The 26,141-nt window shown below is 37.2% G+C and overlaps 2 protein-coding genes across 2 annotated transcripts in view; both read left to right on the top strand.

Annotated features, from left to right (window-relative positions):
• Positions 1 to 9,988: 9,988 nt before the first annotated feature.
• On the top strand, positions 9,989 to 11,895 carry LOC122036975 (zinc finger MYM-type protein 1-like). Its single transcript, XM_042596406.1, has 4 exons — positions 9,989 to 10,536; positions 11,183 to 11,243; positions 11,342 to 11,401; positions 11,554 to 11,895. The coding sequence occupies exons 1-4, from the start codon at positions 9,989 to 9,991 to the stop codon at positions 11,893 to 11,895; spliced, it is 1,011 nt and encodes a 336-aa protein (XP_042452340.1).
• Positions 11,896 to 15,232: 3,337 nt separating this feature from the next.
• LOC122036980 (serine/threonine-protein kinase TOR-like) overlaps positions 15,233 to 26,141 on the top strand; it is a 58,446-nt gene continuing 47,537 nt past the window's right edge. Inside the window, exons 1-10 of the mRNA XM_042596412.1 lie at positions 15,233 to 15,497; positions 15,961 to 16,299; positions 16,401 to 16,475; positions 17,100 to 17,272; positions 22,475 to 22,573; positions 24,838 to 24,997; positions 25,098 to 25,241; positions 25,310 to 25,479; positions 25,569 to 25,758; positions 25,836 to 26,033. Of these exons, the coding sequence (XP_042452346.1) occupies positions 15,387 to 15,497; positions 15,961 to 16,299; positions 16,401 to 16,475; positions 17,100 to 17,272; positions 22,475 to 22,573; positions 24,838 to 24,997; positions 25,098 to 25,241; positions 25,310 to 25,479; positions 25,569 to 25,758; positions 25,836 to 26,033 (1,659 nt within the window). The 5' untranslated portion in view covers positions 15,233 to 15,386. The remainder of the gene's footprint in view (positions 15,498 to 15,960; positions 16,300 to 16,400; positions 16,476 to 17,099; positions 17,273 to 22,474; positions 22,574 to 24,837; positions 24,998 to 25,097; positions 25,242 to 25,309; positions 25,480 to 25,568; positions 25,759 to 25,835; positions 26,034 to 26,141) is intronic.

Genomic DNA, 26,141 nt, shown 5'->3' with positions numbered 1-26,141 from the left:
TGCTAGCACTTTCTAGGGCTCTCGGATGGGATTGGAAAGAAAAATAGAGAAGATGAAATACAAGAATACTCTTCTTCTTCTTCTATGTGACAATCACTCTATTTTTCTTTCATGAAACTCAAAACCACTCACCTTGTTTCTTCCTTGAAACTCACGGCCAAGAGAAGAGGAGAGGGAGAGGAGAATGACTAGAGGAAGGAGATGAAGTGAATGAGAGTTAATTCACCAAATGAAAAATAAAACTCTTCACCATTAGTGTGGTCGGCCACATGAGGTTTGTAACCCCCCTCCGCATTAAATGTGGAGGCTATTAAGAGGTGATTTGTGACCTCTATGATGTGGCACACATATGTAACCATGATGATGTGGAGCATCATCATTGGTCCACATCTTGCCAACTCACTAATGATGTGGCAAATAGTCAAGTCAAACTTGACTCTCCATCTTCCTCTCAAGTCAAGTCAAACTTGACCAAATCTCTCCCATAGTTGATCTAATCCAACCATTTGATTCAAGCCAATTTAAAATAATGAATCTAATTAATTTAATTAAATTGATTCAATGAGTCATAATCTAAATTAGACTCATTGAACATATGAATCAACTTGAGTCCAACTCAATTAGCCCAATTAGGATTACTCTTAATCCAATTTGATTCATCAAATGAATCTAATCCTCTTGGTTCATCATATGAACCTAATCTTCATCCACTTGTTCTTTGTGTGTGACCCAATAGGTTCTTGTAACGTTGGCAATGCCCCTAAACTCATTTAGAAGCATAAGTAATGAGCTGTATCTAGCAATACATCATTACTACCCAAGTTACAAGAATGTTGAGATCCAACATCACATTATGACTACTAATTGTGACTCCTCACAATATGTGATATTGTCCTTCTATCCTAGACATCTAGATTGATCAATGTGAGGCGTAGACCATGTCATTCTCTAATAAATCTAAATCTTGAACTCCAAGTAGACTCACTTGATCAAATGAGCTCAACATCTCATGTTGACTCATTTGGGCATGGTCATGCACTTCGTGGTCTAACTCTATCAAGAATACCGATGTCGCTTCCATCATATGGGAGGGATAGATCTCATCTACATCACTCACATCCCTCTGCATAATTCGTTATATACCCAGTAATCGTCTTTATAGTCCACCCAGTTACGGGTGACGTTTGACGAAACTAAAGTACATAACTCCTTATGTAGGGAACCATGGTGACTTCAGGTCTAAGGACCAATAGTCATACTAATAGTCACATGAGAAAGTATATGACACTCATATAACGATCCATGATACTTTCTCATGGCGGGTCATTCAGTATACATTCTCCAATGCATATCCATGTGTCAACTTGATATCTCCATATCCATGACTTGTGAGATCAAGTCATCGAGTTGACCTACATACTAGTCTTATTGCATTAACACTGTACATGAATGTTAATACTCGACTAGGAATGATTTAGAGTAGTGTTCCCTATATCATCTCACTATCGATTCAACCAATCGATTGATATAGGTGAGAACCGTCTACTCAAGGACTTTATTATACTTAGTTTATTTGGCACCAATACAAGTAAGTATAATAACCAAAAACCAAATGCCTTTATTTATATAAAATATGATACAACAAGTCCAAAATATAATCATCAAATGATTGGCTCTAGGGCTCTAGCTAACACGGGTGCATCTGAGGGACGAAGGCTGAGGAAGAGAGCTTCAAGGGCAACTTCGGAGAGGATGAGTGTGAGTGGGTAACCAAAACCAGTCAACTGGTCCAGTCGACTGCATAATCAAATGGGAGTGAACAGAAGGATTCTGTTCGCTCAGCCAGCAGCGACCAGTCGATTGGTAAGTAGTCGCTTGTAAATCATTGGCACTGCGAAGTAGCTGTTGGCTACCTCCAACGGTAGCACCAGTCGACTGATGAAAGTGTCATTCAACTAGTGTCGAGATGAGTTGATATGATGATCAACTATCTCCTCTTATTTATAGGAAGTTTTGGGGCATAAAGGAGGTTGATGATTATTGTTGAATCACTCCTTTATCATTGTCCAAAGCTTCCAAGTCATACTCTTCTTCCTACTCTTAATCTCCATCTTGTAAAAGAAGAAGAGTGCTTTATGAGAGGTTATACTCCACCGAGAAGGAGTAAGCTCTAGCTGGAGATTGTCGGGGGCTGATCCACCGTAGGATCAAGGGTGCGTCCACCTCAAGGACACGTCGTGGAGTAGGAGCAAGCAATCTCTAAACCACATAAAGGAATCGTGTTAGCGTTTGTGTTCTTACTTATTGCTTTCATTGTTTTAGTTTCATTTCCAATTATGCAAATTAACTGTGTAGAGAAGAGAGGAAATTGGGGGTGACCTAGCTATCCAATCCCCCCTTCTAGCCGGCCACCAATCCCCTATAGAAAGTAAAGTTAGTCGATGATATCGCCAAGTTTGAAGCCCCACTGGTGAGACCTTTTAAGGTCGTGCAAAGGCTCCGCTCAGACGTTTACTACTTGGAGGATGAGACGGAAGAAAGCTCGAGCGGTCGTGGAGCGCAAATCATCCCCAACCCTACAAGGTCGGGTGAGAGGTGTGCAAGTGAACACGAATGTATTTGTATATTGCTTCATAGATGCAGGACAAATATTCTTTTTATATAATCATTAGGTACTTTCTGCCATTTCCTAGGATACAATGGCATAATCGTGTACACAACCAAGCATTGGATGTTTGTGGCGAACTGATAAAGTGTCCGATTACTATCACGGGCAAACCACCGAGCGAAAATGTAATACCCGGTTCTGAGATTCTAGTTAAGTATGGCTTAAAAGGTTAGATGGTACTATCCATATCACCAAGGTGCAGATTCCTTTTCGAAAGCCCAAACTTAAGAACTCCAAAGTTAAGCGTGCTTGGCATGGAGAAATCTGAGGATGGGTGACCTCTTGGGAAGTTTTTCAGGGTGCGTGTGAGTGAGGACAAAGCACGCAGAAAGGACATCCGGTGGTCAGTGGAGCTAGTCCTCAACCCGATGGACAATTCTAGTGGCATTCCCGGTTCGGTTCAGATAGGGATTGCCCAGGCCGGGGCGTTACAGATGGTATCAACAAAGTAACCTTGTGACTGTGAGTGCGTCTGTGGCAGAAGCACCCAGGGCACCACCTAGCGAGGGAGATTCTGGGATTTGTCTGTGGTGTGATTCGTGGTTACACAACGAGGACATTGTGTCTTTAAGTGAGGGTGATTGTAATACCCCGGTTCTGAGATTCTATTTAAGTATGGCTTAAAAGGTTAGATGATACTATCCATATCACCAAGGTGCACATTCCTTTTCGGAAGCCCAAACTTAAGAACTCTAAAGTTAAGCGTGTTTGGCTTGGAGAAATCTGATGATGGGTGACTTCCTGAGAAGTTTTCCAGGGTGCGTGCGAGTGAGGACAATGCATGCTGAAAGGATCTTCGGTGGTTTGTGGAGCTAGTCGTCAACCCGATGGACAATTCTGGTGGCGTTCCCGATTCGGTCCGGGTGGGGCCCGCCCGGGTCGGGGCGTTACAGAGCGAAAACCACCGATTACTATCACGGGCAAACCACAGAGCGAAAATGCACGATAAAGAGAAGATTTGGGCGAACAAAGGTAAAGGAAAATCTTTGCTCTTAGTCCTCTCCACTTTGCTTTTAGTCACAACTACCTTACATAGGAGCTTAGACTCTTGCAATATTCAATGACCGAATTAAAATCATTTACTGCCTATTAATCTGTCCAACTCAAATGGCTGAAGGTTACAGATTCTTCATTAATCATCGATTAATGCATCTGTTACATTTAAGCAATAAACAAAAAAATTCAATTGGTAAAATGTTAGTTTATTCACTTGGCCATTTGAGTTAACGCGCACAGGTCGTGTTCGCACATGAGTCAACTTGATTCAGTGCAATCTGGACTCTAGATTTGCACCCCTGTGCATCCACATGTGAGAGAGAGTCTCTCTCCATATATTTATTCACAACATCAATGCATTTGCAATAATATAAACCAATCATAGTGCCTTGAAACTTCCAATATGACACTAAACTTATACATAAAGGAGTCTCTTTCCTCCTCTTCCATTTACATATATCCAAAAACTATCATGGACTATTTCAAAATGCTCATGTTCATCATCTAGTCCAAGATCTCTTTTTTTCCTCTAAAATAATTTCAATATTTCTTTCAGTGGTGGTTAAAGATGCAGCTACCTATGGGTAGTCCTGGGCTACACTCCGTCAATTGATTTGTCATATTGCTCTTTGTAGAATATTTTTTATATTAAATAACAAAAATGGTCTAAAAATATTTATTCCTTATTCCTTTATCTTATTTATTTCTCTTTCACATAACAAATTTTATTGGCTCAACAGTTGACCAGATTAAACGTAGCTGAGTTAGTTGTTCCATCCAACTAGTTAGAACAAGTTACTCTATTTGGATAGGCTAGTAGAAATAAGAAGATTAGGCAAGTTAGTCAAGCTGAACTTATATTCAACTAGGGATGAATGCATGTACAAACGCTCTAGCGTGACCTCACGTCACACTCGTGAACCGACTACCTCTATTTCATCATCGGCGACACACTCTCTAACACTATGTTAGCGACCAGATCTTCCACCATGGCCCTTAAATTTTTAACATCTACGAATTAAATATCATTACTGGTAAATTAATTTAACAATCTCACAAATAAAGGAAAAAATTATATTTAATAAAAAAATTAAAATTTGATGAAATATAAGAAAAGACAAGATGGTAACATGCTAACACGAAGTAAATTCAAATCTCTTCAATGAAGAAATCTACCAACTCGATATTGTTAGGATCTCTTCGTACGGCTAGAGAGGGGGGGTGTGAATAGCCGACCCCAATTGCTCGCGTTTCTTTCTACAAACTATGGTTAGCGCAGCGGAAACTAAATGCAGAAAGAAAACAGGAGAAGAAATCAAACCTCAACGCAAGGATGTAACGAGGTTCGGAGATGATACTCCTACTCCTCGGCGTGTCCGTAAGGTGGACGAGCCTATCAATCCGTCGGTGGATGAGTCCCCGGAGAACCGGCTAATATCAACTCCTTGTGGGTGGAGAAACTTCGCCACAATCACTTGCAACAGCAAGCTAAGAGTACAAGAGAATAGCAAGAACAAAATACAACAGGAATGTAAACACAGTAGCTTTCCTTCTCGTCGACTGGGGTCCCGGATGAAGTAGCAACTTCACGGACAGATGCAACAGCAAGCCAGTCGAAAAAACTGTCGGGGAAGCTCACGCGAAGCTTCACAAGTTGGCCTGCGGTGGTGAATGAGGAGAAGTTACCGGCTAGAGAAGGAGGAAGAAGAAGTAGCGAAGGAGAGTGCACCAAGTCCCGTAGCCCTCTTTTATACTGCGAAGAAGAAGAGCAGAGAACTAGCCATTGCAACGGCTAGATTCTGATCGGTCCATGGACCGATTAGGGAACCTCTGATCGGTCCACGCACCGATCGGCCGATCCTCGTCGATCGGCGTCTCGACGGTCGTGGACCGATCGAACCTCTGATCGGTCCATAGGCCGATCAGATGGCTCCCAGACCGCTCAGGGTGGACGATCAATCGACCGATCAGGGTGGATCGGTCGAGACCGATCCACGGCTTTCTTCTTGCGGTTGCGTCACCTCGATCGGTCTCGGGCCGTCGATTCTGATCGATGAGCCATCGATCGGACTACGATCGGTCACTGGGCAAACTCTGAGAATCAGGATCGGTCACCGATCCAAACTTCGACCCTAAACCTAAGGCTTCACCAACATCCGGTCAACCTTGACCTGTTGGTACATCATCCCTAGCATCTGGTCACTCCCTTGACCTGCTAGCACTCCCCGCTAAGTGTCCGGTCAATCCCTTTGACCCACTTAGACTTTTCCACACCAGATGTCCGATCATCTCTGATCCATCTAGATTTTCCTCTTCGTGCCAAGTATCCGATCACTCCCTTGATCTACTTGGACTTTCCAACACCAGATGTCCGATCACCCTTGATCCATCTGGATTTTCCCTTGCCTAGCTTCACTCACCAGGACTTTCACCTAGCTTCACTCACTAGGGTTTTCCAACTGCCTAACATCCCAGTTAGGACTTTCTCACTGCCTGGCTTCACTCACCAGGACTTTCCCTTGTGCCAAGCTCCCTGCTTGGACTTCTCCGTGCCAAGTCACCATACTTGGACTTTTCCAGTGCCAAGTCTCCATACTTGGACTTTTCCAGTGCCAAGTCTCCATACTTGGACTTTTCCGGTGCCAAGCTCCCTGCTTGGACTTTTCCGTTGCCAAGTCTCCATACTTGGACATTTCCGGTGCCAAGCTCCCTGCTTGGACTTTTCCGTTGCCAAGTCTCCATACTTGAACTTTTTCCCGAATCAGGTCAACCAGGTCAACCTTGACCTACGGTTGCACCAACAATCTCCCAAACATCTATTCTTGTCAAACATCAAGAATAGAACTCTCTTTTCGTCAAATATCAACATACAACTCAACTAGGTCAATCTTGACCTAAGGTTGCATCAACAATCTTCCCAAGTCAAACATCAAATATACAATCGAGTCAAGTCAACTCGAGTCGGGTCAACCAGGTCAACCTTGACCTAAGGTTGCACCAACAGATATCATCCCAATGTACTTCTAATTTCTGGATCCATCCCTAGTAGCAGTGGTTGTTTGACCAACTTCTCGTAATGAGGTGTAGGATATATCACCACTTCTTGATTGATGGATTAGTCTAGACAAATTTAAACATAATTAGAAAATACAGTAGTTCTTAAATGACTAAATATAACTTGATCTCTATTATTAATATTTACATTAAGAAGTTGCTTCTCAACCCCCTCCCCCACCTCAAACTTTCTACTCTCAGCGTGCCATTGAACTCCACTTCCATTATTAAACAAATCATAACATGAAATGAAGTGACTTTTCAATGTTTTAATTTTGTTCTTCAAATTATCCTTCATCAATGGGATTTTAATCTTCTCACTAAAAATCACAAACATATATTTGTACGCAGTAAATGTGAAAGTGTTGCCTACATGACTACCATTAATTTATTGTTCTAACATAACATCTATAAAAATTCTATCTAACTCTTCAATCCACTTAATTGCATTCTTCTTGACTTAGTCAATTGGGGTACCCATTCTTAATTAACACCAGTATCAAATCCATACATGGACATGATTAAAAAATCAAATCTTATTTATAATTGTAAATATTCAAGTATAATAATATTAGACTAACAAGCAAATTCTATGTATACAAAAGATTAAAATCCAATAGATCAATATCTAGCATTAAAATTTATCAAAAAAAAACATATTCAATGTATTACATTGCTCGAATCAAACATTCCAAGCATATAAGAAGTAAAATAAAGAGTAACACATAATCAATATACTGCATAGTAACATAATGATTCTTTTAATAATTTTCTAATAGATCAAAATAATTCTTTAGTCAATATTGTAATCTAATCACATATCAGTAGCTATGTTATGAAATTACCACAAAATAAAATAAATGACAACAGATAAATTTTTTTGAAAACTTCTAAACCCCTAAAAGTCGTGCTATGCTATGAAAAAAATCAATTAAAAAGAAAGATTTTAGCCAATAGTGAAGGCACCTTTCGACACAACAAACTTTCCAAACAAATGAAAGTCTAATAAGAAACATAACCTCAAAATAGTCATATAAAAAACAACAAGTGACATTCATCTGTGCTCTTTGCTTCTCTTCCTGGAGGAAGAGATTTTTGAAACTGAGGGAAGGATGATTGTGGTAGGAAAACAAACAAAGGTTAAGAAGGGAGAAACATTTGACCAGATTATTACACAATGTTGATCGCAAAACTTCATCGTAGAATGACTCTACGACAGAGGACAATGCTGCTCAGGGCAGATCTAGGCGAGGGATGGAGGGGGCTGAAGCCCTCGCCAAGATTTGCCGGAGAAAGAGCTAAAGTGGAGTCCGGGATGAGAAGTTCGGTGTCCGGCGTGACTGTGAGAAGCTCGGCGTTGGACAAAAACGAAGCAACCAACTTCTAGATTTTTTTAAAAAAATTTTTAAAATAAAATTAAATCTCGGCGTCGGTCGTCAAGATTTGTCGTCCAGTGACTGTGAGAAGCTCGGCGTCGCCACTGGACAAAAACTAAGCAACAATCCAACAAAGCTCGGCGCCACCCATTGAACAAAAACGAAGCAGAAAACAAAAACAAAGCAGAAAAGCTCGGCGTCGTCCACTGGACAAAAACGAAGCAGCAATTCAGCAAAGCTCGGCATCACCCACCGAACAAAAACGAAGTAGCAAAGCTCGGCATCACCCACCGAACAAAAACGAAGCAGCAAAGCTCGGCGTCGCCCACTGGACAAAAACGAAACAGCGAGGTTTTCAATTTTTTTTTTTAAATAAAATTTAAAGGCCTTTGCAGCCCAAGCCCAATGCCCAATAGGCAATAGGTCATCCGTATAAATTTATTTTTTGTCTTCGTCAATTGCGCTTTCTCCCTCGCGATCATGAATCGCGACTCCGCCTCAGCAGTCGACGCTTCGTTCTGCAGTCCACCGTTCGTGTTCTATCGTCCGTTGTCCGTCGGTCCACCGCCCACCAGTCCGACGCCCGCCGGTCCAACGCCCCCCAGTCCGACGCCCGCCGTTCGTGTTCTATACTTTTTTTTTGGTGTTGATTCCACTGTCTGCCGGTCCGCCACCCACTAGTCCTGGGCTCGTCGGTCCGTCGCCCGCCGATTGCAGTAGCCGCCCACTAGGTATGTTGCCTCCCTCTCTGTTTTTTCTCTAGTTTTGTTTTTTTTCTTGTGTTGATTCTGCTGTCTGCTAGTCCGCTGCTGACCAGGATCTGTCGCTCGCCGGATGCCGATCCGTGGCCCACCGACTGCAGCAGCCGCCCACTAGGTCCGCTGTCTCCCTCTCTTATGTTTTTCTCTACTGTTTTTTTCTTGGGTTGATTCATTGATTGGATTGTGTGTGACTTTGTTCTCAAAATCTTTTCTATTTTAAATTGTTCTATTGACTACCATTACCAAATATGAAAATTAATATTATTTAGTGACACAGTGCTATTCGAGGTAAATAGTAAACTCATTGTGTTATTTTCTCACTTGTTTTGCAGAGTCATTGTCTTATTGGGAAGCCCCTAGCCACTAGGCCACCACTGCTCAAGTCATTCACATAATTCAAGGTTAACTTTTTTTACCATTCTTATTTCTTTTTTTACTTTTTTATTTCAATTTAAATTAGGGGGTTTAGGGTTTAAATTAATTGTGATTTGTGAATATTAATTTAATTACATCATATACATGACTTTATTTTTAATTATTTATTTATGTATATTATAGAGAGGTTTTTTAAACCTAAACGTTTTCGTGAGGGTTCTTCCAATGATCCTAATACTAGTGAAGTTGTGGGAATTCAATCTCATGTGGAATTAGATTTAAATGATATTGTTAGTGATCCTGAATTACGAAAATCAATTGAAGAATTTGATATTTCTATTCGAGATCAAGTCCGATGAGAGAACTTGACTAGGGGGTCTTGCCAACCAATTGGGCATATGTATCCAAAAAGATCTTTTGTTAATCAAGAAAGGAGTTTCCAAGAAAGTTGGTATAAAATATATCTATGGCTAGAATATAGCATATCAAAAGATGCGGCGTTTTGCTTATGGTGTTATCTTTTTAAACCATCAAATAAAGGAGGTCGATATAAAGAAGATGCCTTTGTAAAAACGGGATTCATTAATTGGAAAAATACTTTAGAAAGATTTAATTTACATAATGGTGTCGTAGATAGTTGTCACAATCATGCTAGAGTACAGTTTGAATATTTTTAAGATCAAAGACATAGTGTTTCAAATATATTACGAGCACATGGGCGAGATATAGAGGTTTCTTATCACACCCGCTTAACAGCAATGTTGGATGTTACGCGATTTCTTTTGAAGCAGGGGTTGTCTTTTCGTGGACATGATGAGTTAAGTAATTCTTTAAATAGAGGAAACTTTCTTGAATTGCTTCAATGGTACAGTAAACGAAATGAGGAAGTTTCAAAGGTTGTTAATCAAAATGCTCCCGGAAATAATCAAATGATTTCTCCAGCAATTCAAAAAGACCTTACGCGTGCTTGTGCTTATGAGATAACACTTTCCATAATCGAAGATATTGGAAATAATATTTTCTCCTTAATGGTTGATGAATCTCGAGACATTTCAGTGAAGGAGCAAATGAGAGTTGTTTTGAGATATGTGAACAAAAGAGGCCAGGTGATTGAACGATTCCTTGCAATTGTACATGTATCTGACACTAGCTCTCGTTCTTTGAAGGATGCTATCGATGCTTTATTTGTGAAACATGGATTATCATTATCTAGATTGAGAGGTCAAGGATATGATGGAACTTCAAATATGCGGGGTGAATTCAATGGGTTGAAATCTCTCATTTTGCAAGAAAATCCATATGCAAGGTATATTCATTGTTTTTCTCACTAATTACAGTTAGTTATTATTGCTGTTGCCAAGAGTAATCTCAATGCAAGTGATTTTTTTAACTATATTACTATGATTGTCAATACGACGGGAGCATCATGTAAAAGGAGAGATCAACTTAGGCAAATTGAACATAATAGGATTGTTGCAATGTTACGTTGGAGGGTGGAGACATTAGTACGGGCAGTGGCAAAAATCAAGAAACTAATTAGTAATGCCAGGAGACACTCGTTGGGAATCACACTACTTGACATTGGGTCGTCTATTATCTATGTGGGCTTCAGTGATATAAGTATTGGAGAATATTTGTGATGATTCTAGTTCTTTTGATAGTAGAGGGGTTGCCAAAAGTTTGATTTAGAAAATGGAGAATTATGAGTTTGTTTTCATATTGCACTTGATAAAGATGATATTGGGAATGACACATGAATTGTCACTTGTGTTACAACAAAAGGATCAAAATATTGTCCAAGCCATAAGTTTGATTGAGAGTGTGAAAGATCAATTTCAAATATTTAGGGAAGACGGATGACATACAATTACAGATAAAGTCAACACATTTTGTGAGTTGAATAAGATCCCATTGCCAGATATGAAAGACAATTGTTTGATTGGTGGTCGTAGTAGACGTAGAAGGCAAGTCATCACCAATTTACATTATTATCGTGTGGAAGTTTTCTATCAGGTATTATTTCTAAAAAAGAAAATTTATTGTTATTATTATATTCATCAATAAGATTTTTTTTACTTATTAATTATTATTCTTGCAAATTACAATGTTAGGTTGTTGATTCAGTTATACAAGAGATCGTTTTTCAGAAGTTGACACAGAATTGCTTAGTTGTATAGCATGTCTTCATCCAAGAAATTCTTTTTCTGAATTTAATATTCAGAAACTTGTTCGACTTTGTGATTTATATCCTGAGGACTTCTTAACAAATGATTGTATAGTTATTGAACAACAACTTCAGAATTTCATTCATAATATACAATAGGATCCAAATTTTTCTGGAATTGAAGATTTGGGGAGTTTTGCTCAGAAAATTGTTGAAACTCTAAAAAATCAAGCTTATCCATTGGTTTATCGTCTGATTGAGATGACATTAGTTTTACCAGTTGTGACCGCTTCTGTTGAAAGAGTATTTTCTGCGATGAAGACGATAAAGACTTATTTACGTAACATAATGGGAGACGAGTGGATGAATGACAGTCTAGTTGTATACATCGAGAAAGATATCTTTTCAACAATTGAAAATGAGCAAATATTGCAGTATTTTCAAAAGATGAAAAGCTGCAAAATGCAGTTGTCTCATCTTTCTTATCTAAGGATCACCTGATATGTCACAAAGTGTTAACCAATACTTCAATAAACAATAACCTAATTGCAATTTATTAATTTAGTATTTTATCTTTTTATGATGTCAAATTTAACTTTTTGTTATTAAATATATTTATTATGTTACAAAAGATATTCTGTTAGCCCTCGTTAAAATTTATTTCTGGATCCACCCCTGATGCTGCCACACGTTGCCAAGGAACTCCGCCAATTAATGTCAGAGGATATTAAGCACGTCTATAATATTACAATATCTTTGGACGGAGAAAGGACATCAGGGAAATGAATAAATTAATAATCACATGCCCTAAAAGTTAATTATATATAGTGTATAATTTTGTGAGTGAAGAAAGTTTCGTGCATCATTTTTTTTCCTATACGTTGTTTTTACCTGATTTGGTGGTGATCAATTTCAGCTTTAAAATCATTGTCGATGAATAAAGTTTCCTTTATCTATCAAAATTTTAATAAAGTAAATAGTAAAAAAAATTCACCCGTTCTCCTAGGTAAACTGACCATTGAATTGTAAAAAAATAAATGGATGATAATTATTTTTTATTAAATTTTAAAATTATATCATAATATTAGAGTATTCTGACTCCTTATAGGAGGGTTATTTCAAAATATTCAACAAATATATGCTCATTATTTTAAAGTTTACCTTATTATGTTTCAAGAAAATATTTTTTTATAATCCAAGTAATATGCTTTCTAGGGGTGTAAAAATGAACCCGACCTGACGACCCAACCTGAGTCGACCCGAAAAAAATCAGGTTCGAGTTGGACATTTTCGGGTTCGGGTTGACCCGGGTTGACTTGAATATAGGGTTTTGTCGATTTTTTGGGGTTAAATCAAATTTTATTTTAAAAATGTAGATGTTTTTATGTATATTAATATCATGTTTGTATGATAATGATGGAGTATTGAGATAAAAGTGAAGAATTATAGGGAAAATAGCCTAAAAAAGTCTTTTTTAATCAGATTTTCGGGTTATATGGGTCGGGTTCGGGTTAATCGGGTTCAGATTCGGGTTGAGGTGTTTTGGGTTGAACTCGGGTTCGGGTTGGGTTAAAAAAAACTCAACCTGACCCGAGCCACCCGAATTGACACCCCTATTGCCTTCAGTTCAACTAATCCAAGAGGTAGATGTAGGATCAAACTCGACACTAGAGGGGGTGAATATGATTACGAATTGAATGAGCAGATAATAACAGAAATAATTGAATTAATCATAGCAGCACAACATAAATAAAATTATTTAGATTGATTCAATCAAATAAAGCAAAATAATGTAAGTATGCAAAGAAATTTGCTAACAGTTAAGCATGGAAGCAGTTGATCAATCAAATCGAAAATGTAAACACACATAACCATTATAAAAATGGGATTTTTATTTCTAATTTTCCTCTAGAGATGGAAAAACCTTATGAAAAATAATTTAAAAAGTTAAACACAAATATAAAAATTATGACAAACACAAAAAACGACATAATAAAAATGTTGCCTAAGTGTTGTTGATAAGAAATGAAGCACAAATTATAGCATGTCGTAGCACAGAAGGAGAAAGAGCACTTAGAGCATGAGAACAAGAGTAAATTTTATGTAGATGGGTGATTTTCAAGCTTTTGCTTCGAAGGTTTTTTATAGTACTCCTTCAGTTGCTCGGAGCCTCCTCGATCGCTTATAAAAGTGCTGACATGACTGCAACTGTTATCTGTTAGATAATATGTTAATGAGGTTATCTGATTGCCGAAAGCCCTTCGGTCACCTGAGAGGGGTCAACCCTAATATTGACTCGACTCATTCGGATTGTTGATAAACGCCATCCAATCACTTAGAAGTTGTTTCAGTTGCTTGTATCCTATAATCACCTAGACCCAATATAGTCACCTAGATCCTCCAACTTCCCTTATCAAGAGTTATCACAAGTTAGTCGCCCCATACTCCTTCCTATAGCTTGGAACTATCGAACCTTGCTTCCCTGCAGTGGCTATACGTGATAAGTAAGATAGAAAGTGTAAAGTTACTCTCACTTACATTGGATCTAGATGTTCAACCTCCAACTAACTCATCTAGTCCGAGTTATCAAGCTATAGCTCACAGTTGATTCCACTTGGACTTATTTACTAAGTATTCAACTCCTAGCTGATTCCACTCGGACTTGATTCACCTAGCTCCTGGCTAAGACTTTGTCCGTCAAGCCTTCAGCTCGCAGCTGATTTCATTTGGACTTTATTCACTAAACACCCAATTAGTACTTTGTCTACAAAGCCTTCAACCTTCAGCTGACTCATCTTTGACTTGATTGAACTAGCACCCAGCTAAGATTTTGTTGCTTGGTTCCAACCAAAACTTACCTCATGCCTAACACTCAATCAAGTCTTTAGTTACCTAGTTCCAATAAGACATAGTCACTGCCTGACTCCCAACTAAGACTTTAATATTGGTTAAGTAACCTACACATGCACACTGGACACAAATTGTTATATCACAATTAACCTAACTTTAACCTTTGTCATACATCAATACTCTAGATTAAATGTCGAGCTCCCAACGCCAACAGTGGACAACTCGACCTTTATACACACTGGCCACTAGTCAAATCAAGAAGTGTGAGTGGCTCCTTGTCCAATAATTTACATCTCAATTTTTTTATTCCACTAAAGAAAAATAACTTATAGTGCATCATAATTGAGATTTGAATCGGAAAAATAAAAAAAATCCAAGTATTTTAAGTGACAAATATTTCATCCTAACTATTTTAAGTTTTGATAATCCATATATCTAGATCTTTCAGATCTAATTAATTCTGAAAGTAAATGATCTTTCTTGATTCACCTATTAGGTAAATTTGAAAGTGCAGTAGCTCTTTACCTAGCGGTCAACGTTTCAACCAGAGTCAAATATTCTATAGTACGTCATAATCAGGATAAAATATTTTAATTTAAATGACAAAAAAATATATTTTAATTTAAATTATCTAAGGAAAAAATAGTTAAATTCATCAAACAAAACTAAACACTACCAATAATAATAATAAAATTAAATTATTTACGTTTGATTTTTAAATTGAAAAAATGAAGATATTCTTTATTTATCTTCTCTTTCTATATTTTTCTCGAATATAATAATAATAATAATAATAATAATAATAATAATAATAACAACGAAACACCCAAAAGATAATGTTAAGCACCCACAGAATGCCAGGTAGGCATGGGGCCAGCTCGAGTTTAGTGCCATCAAATCCGCCCCTTGGCTGGTCAGATCAGGTCAGGTCAGGTCAGGTCGTGCGACTTGTGAACGGGTTAATAATTCGCGACGGATTTCCACGCCCTCAATTGCCATCCTAGCAGCATCATCGTCGTCAGTCGTCACCACCCAACCCGGACGCTCCGCCGCGAGCCAAAAACCCTCCTCTCCATCCACCCCCCTTCCCTGGCTTGCCCTAGCCATGGCAGACGTCTGATCCGCCTCCGATCGCGCGACTCATGGCATCTTCCGCCGCGCCGATACGCTACGGCGGTGCTGCTTCCGTCGTCGGCACAGCCGACGCGCTCAACCGCATCCTCGCCGATCTCTGTACCCGGGGCACACCCAAGGTTCGTTTCCTCTACTTCCAGACCATGCTAGTTACATGATTCCGTGTTCGTTTCCTCTACCTCCGCAACATACGAGTTACTCGATTCCTCATCTCCGCTTGATTCAGATTCGTTGTGTAGCAAGACAGGAATACGTTGATTTTTTTTTTAAAAATTTCTTTGTTAACCTATTGGATCGGACGTTGTAACACTGCGTTTCTTCTTTGTACCTATCGATTTGGAAGTTATAAAATCGAGCTTCTTCTTTCTAGGTTGTCGTGTTGACGGTTAGTAATTCTACCGTCCAAAATGTCGTTGAAGGAATGCCTCTAGGATTTGACTGTAAATAGAACCTGGAACTTTTATTTGATGTGGTATTATCCATCAAATAATTTTAGGAACGAAGTTGTTTCTGCTGGATGCCTTTTTGAATTAGCTTTGTAGTCAGTATGCATTATTGAGCACTTTTTATTGTTGTGTATAGGACGGCGCTACTGCTTCTCTAAAGAAACATGTTGAGGAAGCAGCCCGCGATCTCAGTGGAGAAACTTTTTCTCGGTGCATGGATCAGTTTTATGAGAGGATTGCTAATCTTTTAGAAAGCAATGAAGTTGCTGACAATTTAGGTGCTCTACGAGCCATTAATGAATTGATAGATGTTTCATTGGGAGAAAGTGCTTCCAAAGTGTCAAGGCTCACTGCCTACATGCGGATTTTGTTTGAGGTAAAGCGTGATCCTGAAGTCTTAATTCTTGCCAGTGAAGTACTAGGTCACTTGGTGAAGTCTGGAGGAGCAATGACTGCAGACGAAGTGGAGCGACAGGTTGGATTTTTTCTTTCTTCTTTCTTCTATTTTTGTTTTTGTATTTTAGCATTTGTAACAAGTATATCTGTCTTCATTGACAATTTTGTCTTCATTTTCAGATAAAAAATGCCTTTGCTTGGCTACACGGTGAAAGAATTGAATATCGTCGGTTTGCTGCTGTCCTAATTCTCAAAGTAATCATAGTTATACCTGATAGTACTATTTGTCACTGAACAAAACAAAATATCCTTTTTTTTAGTTTATAATTTTTTTACAAATAAATTCTATGTAGATTGGGGAATGACGATAAACTCAATATTTCAATCTATATATTATTTAGTCCCAGCAGTCCAGCACATAGTTTACATTGCAATTTGTAATAAGCAGTTTGTATACGATAATTGAGTGGCAGGATAAAGTCCAGATAATCCCTAAAGTTGCTGCCTATGACTTCTTGTTGTACTTATCCTATGATTGTGATCTATTACTTCCATTGTCGTCATATTCATATCCAAGAAAATAGTTGTTTTGTTCAATGATAAAACTGTTTTTTAAATAGTTCTAAAATTATAATCAACAGAATGTCACATTTCTTAACAATTTTAACAGATAGGCTTTTGTTTTTTCTTAATGAAAAGTTCTTGGCTCAACTACTATTATTGTTGATGTCTTCAATGCTGAAAGTGTTCAAGTAATTTTGAATTTACAATCAGCAGTAGATTCTTAAAAAGGTCTTAGCTCTACTATTCAAACAGATCCTCTATGCTTTTGTGATTTACACCCATCTTTCAGAGTGTTTTAACTTCTCTTTTTCTTAGGAAATGGCTGAAAATGCATCCACTGTTTTCAATGTTCATGTTCCTGAATTTGTGGATGCCATATGGGTTGCATTAAGGGATCCTACATTGGCTATTAGGGAACGAGCTGTGGAAGCTTTGAGGGCATGCCTTCGTGTTATTGAAAAGCGTGAGACACGCTGGCGAGTGCAATGGTATGCTTAACATGTTTGACTTGAGGATTTTGCCAAGGATGGGGCTTCTTGCATTTAATTTTTCCAAATTGACTCATTTTGATCATGCTATCAAATATCAATGACCTGGTAGGTTTTCATAAATGGCAAAGTGCTTAGTGCTTTATGAATGCTTGCCTTTCCTTGCTGCTTCTTGTTTTATGGATTGCCCTAAGTAAGCTCATAATGTACAACTTGTCTACATAATATATCTACATTGTGTTTGTTGCAGCATTGACAGGAAATTTGTTGTAAGCATATAAAGATGTTTTAATTGATGAGTTGTTGTAAGAGAGAGTTTTAAGTATTTATGATCAATTTTGCAAAAGGATAGAGGGATTGAGAAATATCTTACATAGAATACAAACGGGATGGTTGAAATAGATGAGAGCGTTAGGTCTCCTTTGTGATCGTAAAGTATTTCTAAGATTTAAAGGAAAGTTTTATAAAACGGCGGTTAAATCTGCTATGCTATATGAAGCTGAATGTTAGGCTATAACGCGAGCACATGAGAAGAAAATGAGAGTTGCAGAGATGAGGATATTAAGGTGAATGTGGGGACATACAAGGATGAACAATATAAGAAATGAAAATATTAGAGAGAAGTTGAGGTTGCACCTATTGAGAGAGAACTCCGGGAGACGTGTTTAAGATGGTACGAACATGTACCTAGATGACTAATAAATGTTGTAGTACGTGATGTGAAACTATGACAAATTTCCATATCAAATGAGTTAGACCAAAAAAGACAAGATAAAATTTATTTAAATATAGATATGATATGGTAGGGGATAGAGCCCAATGGTGTAGAAGGATATATATAGCTGATCCCACCTAGTGAGATAAAGCTTGGTTGTTGTATATAAAAATATTTTAATTACACTTTTTTCATTGCAACTGATATAAAAAGCGGGTGCTATTAATGATGCTCTAACTCGTTATATTTAAAATTTAAGATGATCTACACCATTTTTCTTTGACATAAGAATATTTGGCTAGCATTGATATTAGCAGGCTTTGAATGTTTCGTTGAAGTTGTATTGTTAACTTAAAACATAGGTGGCAAACTTGGGTGATCTCAATATGTATCAGCCCAGTTTGATTGAAATCAACATATGTTTGATTCAATTTCTAAGGATAATTCATTCATAATCGATAACCAAACTGAAATACTATGGGTTAATGAATAAAATATGTACAAATCATTTGGGTTTGGGTGCTTTCAGAGAGGTTTGATGGATCAGCCAAAATGGTGAAACACAGTGGAGACATGGAGTTCTTGCCACCAAAATGTGGAGCATCACAGTGAGGGAGGAGGATTGTGTCCGTTAGTTCGATTCTGCTGCTGCTTTTCTCTGATAGAGAAAGGCTGGCACATGTACTGGATAGCTGAAGGAACAAGGTTGTGAGGCTGGGTTGGGAATAGGGAATGGATGCAGATTTTTATTATTAGTAACTAAAATAGTCATATATCTATGTTGTTTGTTAAATTAGTATTACACTAATTAGTCATATCAATTATAATCAAATGATATTAATTAACATAGTCATATTAATTATAACTAATATTTATATCAAATCAGTAATGATCTGACAGACATTATTTATCCTAAACTTATATGATTTTTTTTTTTTCATATTGATATACATGTCATTTAGATAAGAGTATCCTGTTAATATAATATTATATTATTGGTCATTAATACGGTTAAGTTAATTCAATCATCATCATTGTCTTCAATAATATTATTATTTTGATTATTAATAGTGACATGTATATTAATGATTTTATGTTAGGATTATTACTTAACAATACATATATATTGCTAATTTTATGTCATGGTCATCATTATTTGTATAACAATATCATGTTAATGTCATATATGTATCATTAGTTATGAATATTATTATTTTAATTTGATTATACATTTTATAGTAGCTAATATTCCTAATGATTACAAATTATTATGGATACAGTGTTTTAGTAATATTCCTAATATTTTATATTAGCAATTATGATAATCATATTATTAGTTTGATATTATAATTTATAATAATAACCAAAATTAATTGAGCATGATTAACTGATTGTCCAATATCAATTTTTTTTTTCTAAAATCATTATTGTTATTATTTTCTTATGGATTCGAACCAATTGGCTTTGCTAGAGATAAGACAACCATGTCTTAAAGTGGAGGACAAAGTAGCAGGACAAACACTCAAACTTTTGAAATGTTGGCAACTATGTTACTTGAACGTGGGCATGAATGTTCTATACATGTATGAAGGGGGTAATTGAAGCTACCAAGTATCGGAGCTAGGAACGCTATAAATTAGATCAGAGATTCAATACACGCCACATTTCTTATATCAGAAATGTATCTAAGCTCAGAACATGTGTACATAATTGGAGCCATATATACCACACTACAAATTTGGATTGACACTGGCATATCTGAGCTTACCCAGGAAAAGAGGTCTCCAATGGAACTAGACAAACAATTAGATAGTTAGAAAATCTTGTAGAGACTGTCAAATATCCACGTTCGTGAGAAGTGATGAGAAACGTGAGATAATGTTCTCCGCATGAGTGCGGTCTCGAGTAAGAGTTCCATCATATTGCAGAGTTAAGATCTTCTTGCATTGTGAAGCTTCGAAGTTAGAGTCTTACTGGTCTCTATTTTTAAATATGATTGATTAACTTTTCTAATTTTAGACTATTTTTGTTATATCTATTTCAATCTTTCATTTACGCCACATGTTATGCCATTTAAAATGTTCTGAGTAGGCAATATGTTGATTCCATTGAGGCATATCTGTTTAAGAAAATGTTATGTTGAGATTTCTCTTAATATGACCTCTTTGTAAGGAAGGTCTCTTGTTCCTCTATATTAGGGATGCCAGTTTTGTGACATCAGCCTCTTGCCAAATTTGTCGCAATGATATGCGCTTTGTTTAGATAAGCTATTGACAACATTGTGACATGGACCCATACTATTGTGCTTTATCAAAGGCAACATTCACAGCTGGTCCAAATTTCTGTCAAGCTTTTTCTTATCTATGTCGTAGTTTTCTTTAGAACTCCAGAATTCCATCAATTCTAGTGTCACTTATCTTAATATTCTCATCTCACCTTATTGTTGTGTGTGTTTTCTAATTTTGGAGCTTCCTATGATTGCAATCATCATTTCTTTCTGAGACATCCTCCTTGATATAAGTTATTATTTTGTTGGATGATCATCTGTCACTTCGTCACATAAAATAAGTTCACATAATAATTTTTCTATAAAATTTTAGATATATAAAACTAAATTCAGATGGCTATCTAATGTAAATTTAGTTTAAGATGATATCTTCTTAGGTGCTGTGAGAAATACACACATTAATCTAGGGAGTTCAAAACATATCTAGTTAGCAACAATAAAATTGGATAAAATTTATTTAAATATAGATAATGATTAGAGAATCAAGCTACATAGGTGGATTCATATAGTCGATCTCACTTAGTAGGATAAAGACTTGATTGTTGTTGTTGTATCGCTCCCAAAAGATCATTTTATATATTGGTCTATGCTAGAACCTCTTTATTGTCTATCTATATAGAGTTTCAATGGAAATTATGTGGAGAATTCTATAAAGTTAGGGTTATATCAATGATTAACTCTAAATCTATACCCTTTTTACTTTTGTCATTGATGAATTCATTGAACACATACCAAGATACGTTATCATGGTGTATATTGTTTACAGATGACATTGTTTTAGTCGAGACACATAAAGAGTAAATGTTAAGTTCGAATCTTGGCAGAAAATGCAGAAGTAAAAGATTTTAGGCTTAGTAAAGATAGAATTTATGAAATTTAAATTTAGGAGTATTAGATATAACAACACAATTGTTAAGTTAGGAGATAACGAGTTACCTATAATTGAGAGCTTTAAGTATCTAAGATTGTCTATGCAAAAGGATGAAGGGGTTCATAAAAATGTTTTACATGATACAAACAATATAATTAAAAGGAAATTTTACAAAATGGTGGTTAGTCTTGCAATGTTATATGGAGTTAAATATTGGGCTATAAAGTGAGCACACGAGCAAAATATAAGAGTTGCAGAGATGAGAATATTAAAATGAATGTGTAGACATACGAAGATCGATATGATAAGAAATGAGAACATTAGACATTAAGTTAGTGTTGTGCCTATCGAGGAAAAAATTAGAAAGACATATTTAAGATGGTACATACACCTACTTAAGCATCTAATAAATGCCCCTGTTAGGCAATGCAACACTATGATAAATATGCACATTAATAGAGGAAGAGAGAGATCAAAGAGGACTTGGTTAGTAACGATAAAATAAGATCGAATTATTTAAATACAGATGAGGATATAGTAGTGGGGGAAATCTGACGCCGAACCATATAGCCAACCTCACTTAGTGGAATAAAGACTTTGGTTGTTGATGTTGTTGTTGATTGTCTGAAATTCCTCTTCCTATATTCAAGTCTTCTGTTTGAACTAATACTTATTGCGTATCGTTTGTGTGCTTTTGACTAGTCTAGCTTGGAGTTATTGATAATATTCATTGCTAATCTATCAATTCACATTCTTAGCCCCTTTAAATCCCAAGCAAATCAAAATTTGATGCGAAATGAGTGTTTATTTCTGTCTGGTTCCTACAATCCTACTTGGCAGCTTTAGCCTACCTGATCTTTTTATGTTTTTTAAGTTCTTATGATTTTGAGTCAGATCCTTCAGTTCTTTCCCAAGCATGTGACAACACCAGGATAGCGTAGCTTAAACGAAGAATTACATGCAGGATAGACCTGTATGATATGCTTTCTTATTGGTAAAGTGTGATTGGTTAATTATTTGGCTAAAACTCTCAACTCCTTCGGAAAATAGGCTTGTATTGTGGATCATGTAGTGACAGTGTTGAAGCCAATGATTTATAGGCTTGTAAGTAATAATGTTCTTGAGCTAGGATTCCTAACTCAGTTACCTTACCTCTTTGAGCTCAAATATTCAAATATTATGTTAGAAATTGAATTACTTTACTTCTAACCACAAAAGCTTAATCCTTGCTCAAGGACTGAAGTTATACTTTCTTTGGGTTTCTTGCTGTTATAATTCAGAAATGTTTTTTTTTCCTCTTATAGCTGATTCTTCCTTTACTATCATCAGGTATTATCGTATGTGTGAAGCTGCACAGGTGGGACTTGGTAAAAATGCTTCTGTTCATAGTATTCATGGCTCATTACTTGCAGTAGGTGAACTATTAAGGTAACTTGCTTTTTTATGATGATTTGCTGTCTGTTTTGTCTTCTGGATGTGATGAGTGTTGTGATATGTTCTATTTTATTGGTTTGATAGCTTGTTATTTGATTGAATGAATTTCCTTTTGTTGAGTCCTAAGCAATTATTTTTCTTTACAATTTGGTATTGAACTTCTCTAACCCATCTTTCCTTTCCCATTTTCGTCTCGTTCACCTGTGATGTGTGTGTCATTGCATACCCCTCCACATCTCATACATTTTCTTATCTAAAATTATCTCTCTGATCTTGTCTATTGGAAGATATTCGTTGACACCCAAGAATACCTCGCATGATAAGTCAACACCCAACTAACCATCCGCTGTGCCATAAAAAATCATTACTCTTTGATTTGCAATGTTATCTTGGAGTACATCTGCACTAACCAAGAGGTAGGATATCCTACCATTAGATTTTGGAATCCTCGACCTTATATCAATCAAGCAACCATTATATCGTCACAAAAGAAAAGAGGAACCTTCCTGCATAGTGCATCCCTTCCCCTTCTATAATACTTTCGTGCTATACTACCACTCTGGGCCTTGGTAAACCCTTCCCTCCCCTCTCCAAATAATCAAGATCTTTGACTTTGTTCTCAATAGCCATCGTAGGTTGGTTTTGAGAGCTTTATGACAGCTTACTCTATTAAACATGGATTGCGGAGCCTGATATGTTGTTTGGTCTGATGAATGGAAATCCCTACCACAGAAAAGAAGCGATTCTTCCCACTGCTCTGTCACTATTGGTTCTTGTTATTGTGGTAAACCAGTATACCAAAATACCAATCTTAGATCTTATTTCAATTGATCTGTCCACCTAACTACTCACTCCTTGCTTTAGTTTCTGTAGGTGCACAAACACACATGAAACAAGATCCACCTTGCTTCCTGAAATCTCCTTCCTCTTTTCTCTAGTTAATGCATATATTGTTTTCCTTCTGACAATGTGTCATCTCTGTTACCTCCTCCATAAATGACACCGTCGTCTTTTGAGTCATTGGTCTCCGTTAATCTCTGTTAAATTCAATGGCACCAATTATCTCCCTTGATCTAGGGCATTCCAGTTTCACATGGCCCCTCAATGGAAATTCCTTCACTTTGATGTTGGTCCTCCTGAGGAAGATTATATTGCAAAATTAAAATTCCAAGTGGTATGAATCTGATTATGTGGTCCTCACCTAGTTTTTGACCTTGGTCAGCTTGTCATCTCTACAGTGAAGTTTCATCTGGAGCATGCAGGAGTTTTTTGTGACAAACATACTTTGATCAATTCGTTGTCTCTCAACGTTACATCTATTTCTTTTAAATTTAAAAATTTCACATCACAACAACGTAAGATATCATCAATTCAAGGTTACTACCCCAAGTGGGAAATGGGATTAACTAGTTCAATAGCAACCATTCTCTTTTGATCGCATTACATGGTTGAAACAACATGGTGCTATCTTACAGGAAAGTTCTTATGTGATATTCATCCCTCTGTATATCCACTTGATGGTAGAGAGAATTTTTCCTAGTGTCTTCAATGTTGGATAAATTGAATCAATTATAATTGAATTGCATTAAGGATAAAAGAGAGACGATGATGTTTTGATCTGCATATTAACAGCGATGTAGCTTAAAGGAAAGTTCAATGATGGAATCAAGGTTTGAACTGCCGATTCGTGTTGGTTAGCACATGTGAAATTTATCGTTCTGCCCATGACCAGTACATGAAACGCTTGGCACTGACATCGGCACTGTAGAAATACTGAGGTAGAGGAGGAGAGGAAGAAACAATTGGAGAGAGAGGGTTGTGATGACTATGGTGGGTAGTAGGTGGCCGCGAGCAGCTGTGGGATGGTGAGTGTATGGGCTGTGGACGACTGCAGGCTGCCGTGGGATTATAAGCGTGCGAGCTGCCATGACTGCCATGAGGAAGGGGAGGTTACACATTTAACTGTAGGTGGAGCCCTGTCACCCATGCTGGATGACAATGGAGCTCTGTAGAAAAATAATTTGATTGTTTTGGTGAATTACCTAGTGAATCTTACAATGATGATATCCTTTTCCATTTTTATTTTTTTGGCTGCAGCTGTAGGATTTTGCTGTTGTATCTTCTTTCACATCTCTTTTCTGCTTTGACTATGTGCAATATAATTGAAGTGTTTTTTCCTAGGAATGCCTAAAATTTTCTTCTATATTCATCATATTACTTGAAGGATCCATGTTTATTAAGCTTCATTTACTTTTCAGGAACACAGGTGAGTTTATGATGTCCAGGTACAGAGAGGTGGCAGATATTGTTCTCAAGTACTTGGAGCATCGTGATAGGCTTGTTCGCCTCAGCATTACATCATTGCTTCCCCGTATTGCCCATTTTTTGCGTGACAGATTTGTGACAAACTACTTGAAGGTTGAAATTGTTCACACTTATAATTTCAGAACCGTATAACATCTGGCATGGAATGTATTTGGCTATGTTTGATCTGATTATGATGATTTCCTTGCTGCAGATATGCATGGATCATATCCTTGCTGTTTTACGGATACCAGCTGAACGTGCTAGTGGTTTTATTGCTCTTGGAGAAATGGCTGGCGCTTTAGATGGTGAACTCATTCCTTATTTGCCAACAATTACCCTGCATTTGCGGGATGCTGTATGTATCTTGTTCTTTGTTGACTTTTTGTTCAGAGCTTTTCACCAGATATCATGTAAAACTTGTAGATTGCTCCTCGGAGGGGAAGACCATCACTAGAGGCTTTGGCTTGTGTTGGAAGCTTTGCTCAAGCAATGGGCCCTGCCATGGAACCTCATGTTCGCAGTCTCTTGGATTCAATGTTTTCTGCTGGTCTGTCTACTAATCTTGTAAAAGCTCTTGAACAAATTTCTCTCAGGTTTGGTCGAAAACTTAGAACTGCTAACCTTTTTCTGTTTGTCAATTTGATAATTTATGACCTAACTAAATTTGTGCTTGCCTCTGTAGCATTCCTTCTTTACTACCGATGGTACAAGAACGTTTGCTTGACTCTATCTCGGTTGCACTTTCAAAACCTTCAAAGCCGGGTGTTACTGGAACTCGTACTAATACAATATCCAATATTCAGCAGCTTCCAGATGCTACTGTCTCAGTTGTGCAACTTGCTCTGCGAACTTTAGCACAGTTTGATTTTAAGGTGGTCCATTGGATTTTCATGTTTATGTGCTTATGCTTCCCTTAAGTTTTCATGAAACCTAATATGGGTGTGTATAGGGACATGAACTTCTTGAGTTTGCTAGAGAATCTGTTGTTTTATATATGGAGGATGAAGATGGAAATACACGGAAAGAAGCTGCCATATGCTGCTGCAGATTAGTTGCAAATTCCTTATCTGCAAAATCTGCTTCACATTTCAGTTCAAGTAGATTTAATCGAATTGGTGGTGCTAGGAGGCGTCGCCTTGTGGAGGAGGTTTGTATACATGACTGCATTTATTATTCCATATGTTGGCTCTCTTAAGTTGCTTTTCCATTATTACATTTGGTTGCCTTATTAACATCAGTGCACAAAATTTCCCTC

The sequence above is a fragment of the Zingiber officinale genome, unplaced genomic scaffold (genome assembly GCF_018446385.1).
Source record: "Zingiber officinale cultivar Zhangliang unplaced genomic scaffold, Zo_v1.1 ctg229, whole genome shotgun sequence".
In the NCBI taxonomy this organism is placed as follows: Eukaryota; Viridiplantae; Streptophyta; class Magnoliopsida; order Zingiberales; family Zingiberaceae; genus Zingiber; species Zingiber officinale.
The sequence above is the reverse complement of the archived record's forward strand: the minus strand, read 5'-3'. Positions and strand labels throughout refer to the sequence as shown.

Bases quoted from the DNA above. Each gene is read 5' to 3' on its own strand.
- LOC122036975 (XM_042596406.1), top strand. From the start codon at position 9,989: ATGTTGGATGTTACGCGATTTCTTTTGAAGCAGGGGTTGTCTTTTCGT. The intron at 11,244-11,341 runs GTATTATTTCTA...TTACAATGTTAG, and splicing joins GTGTGGAAGTTTTCTATCAG to GTTGTTGATTCAGTTATACA. The intron at 11,402-11,553 runs GTATAGCATGTC...AATATACAATAG, and splicing joins TGACACAGAATTGCTTAGTT to GATCCAAATTTTTCTGGAAT.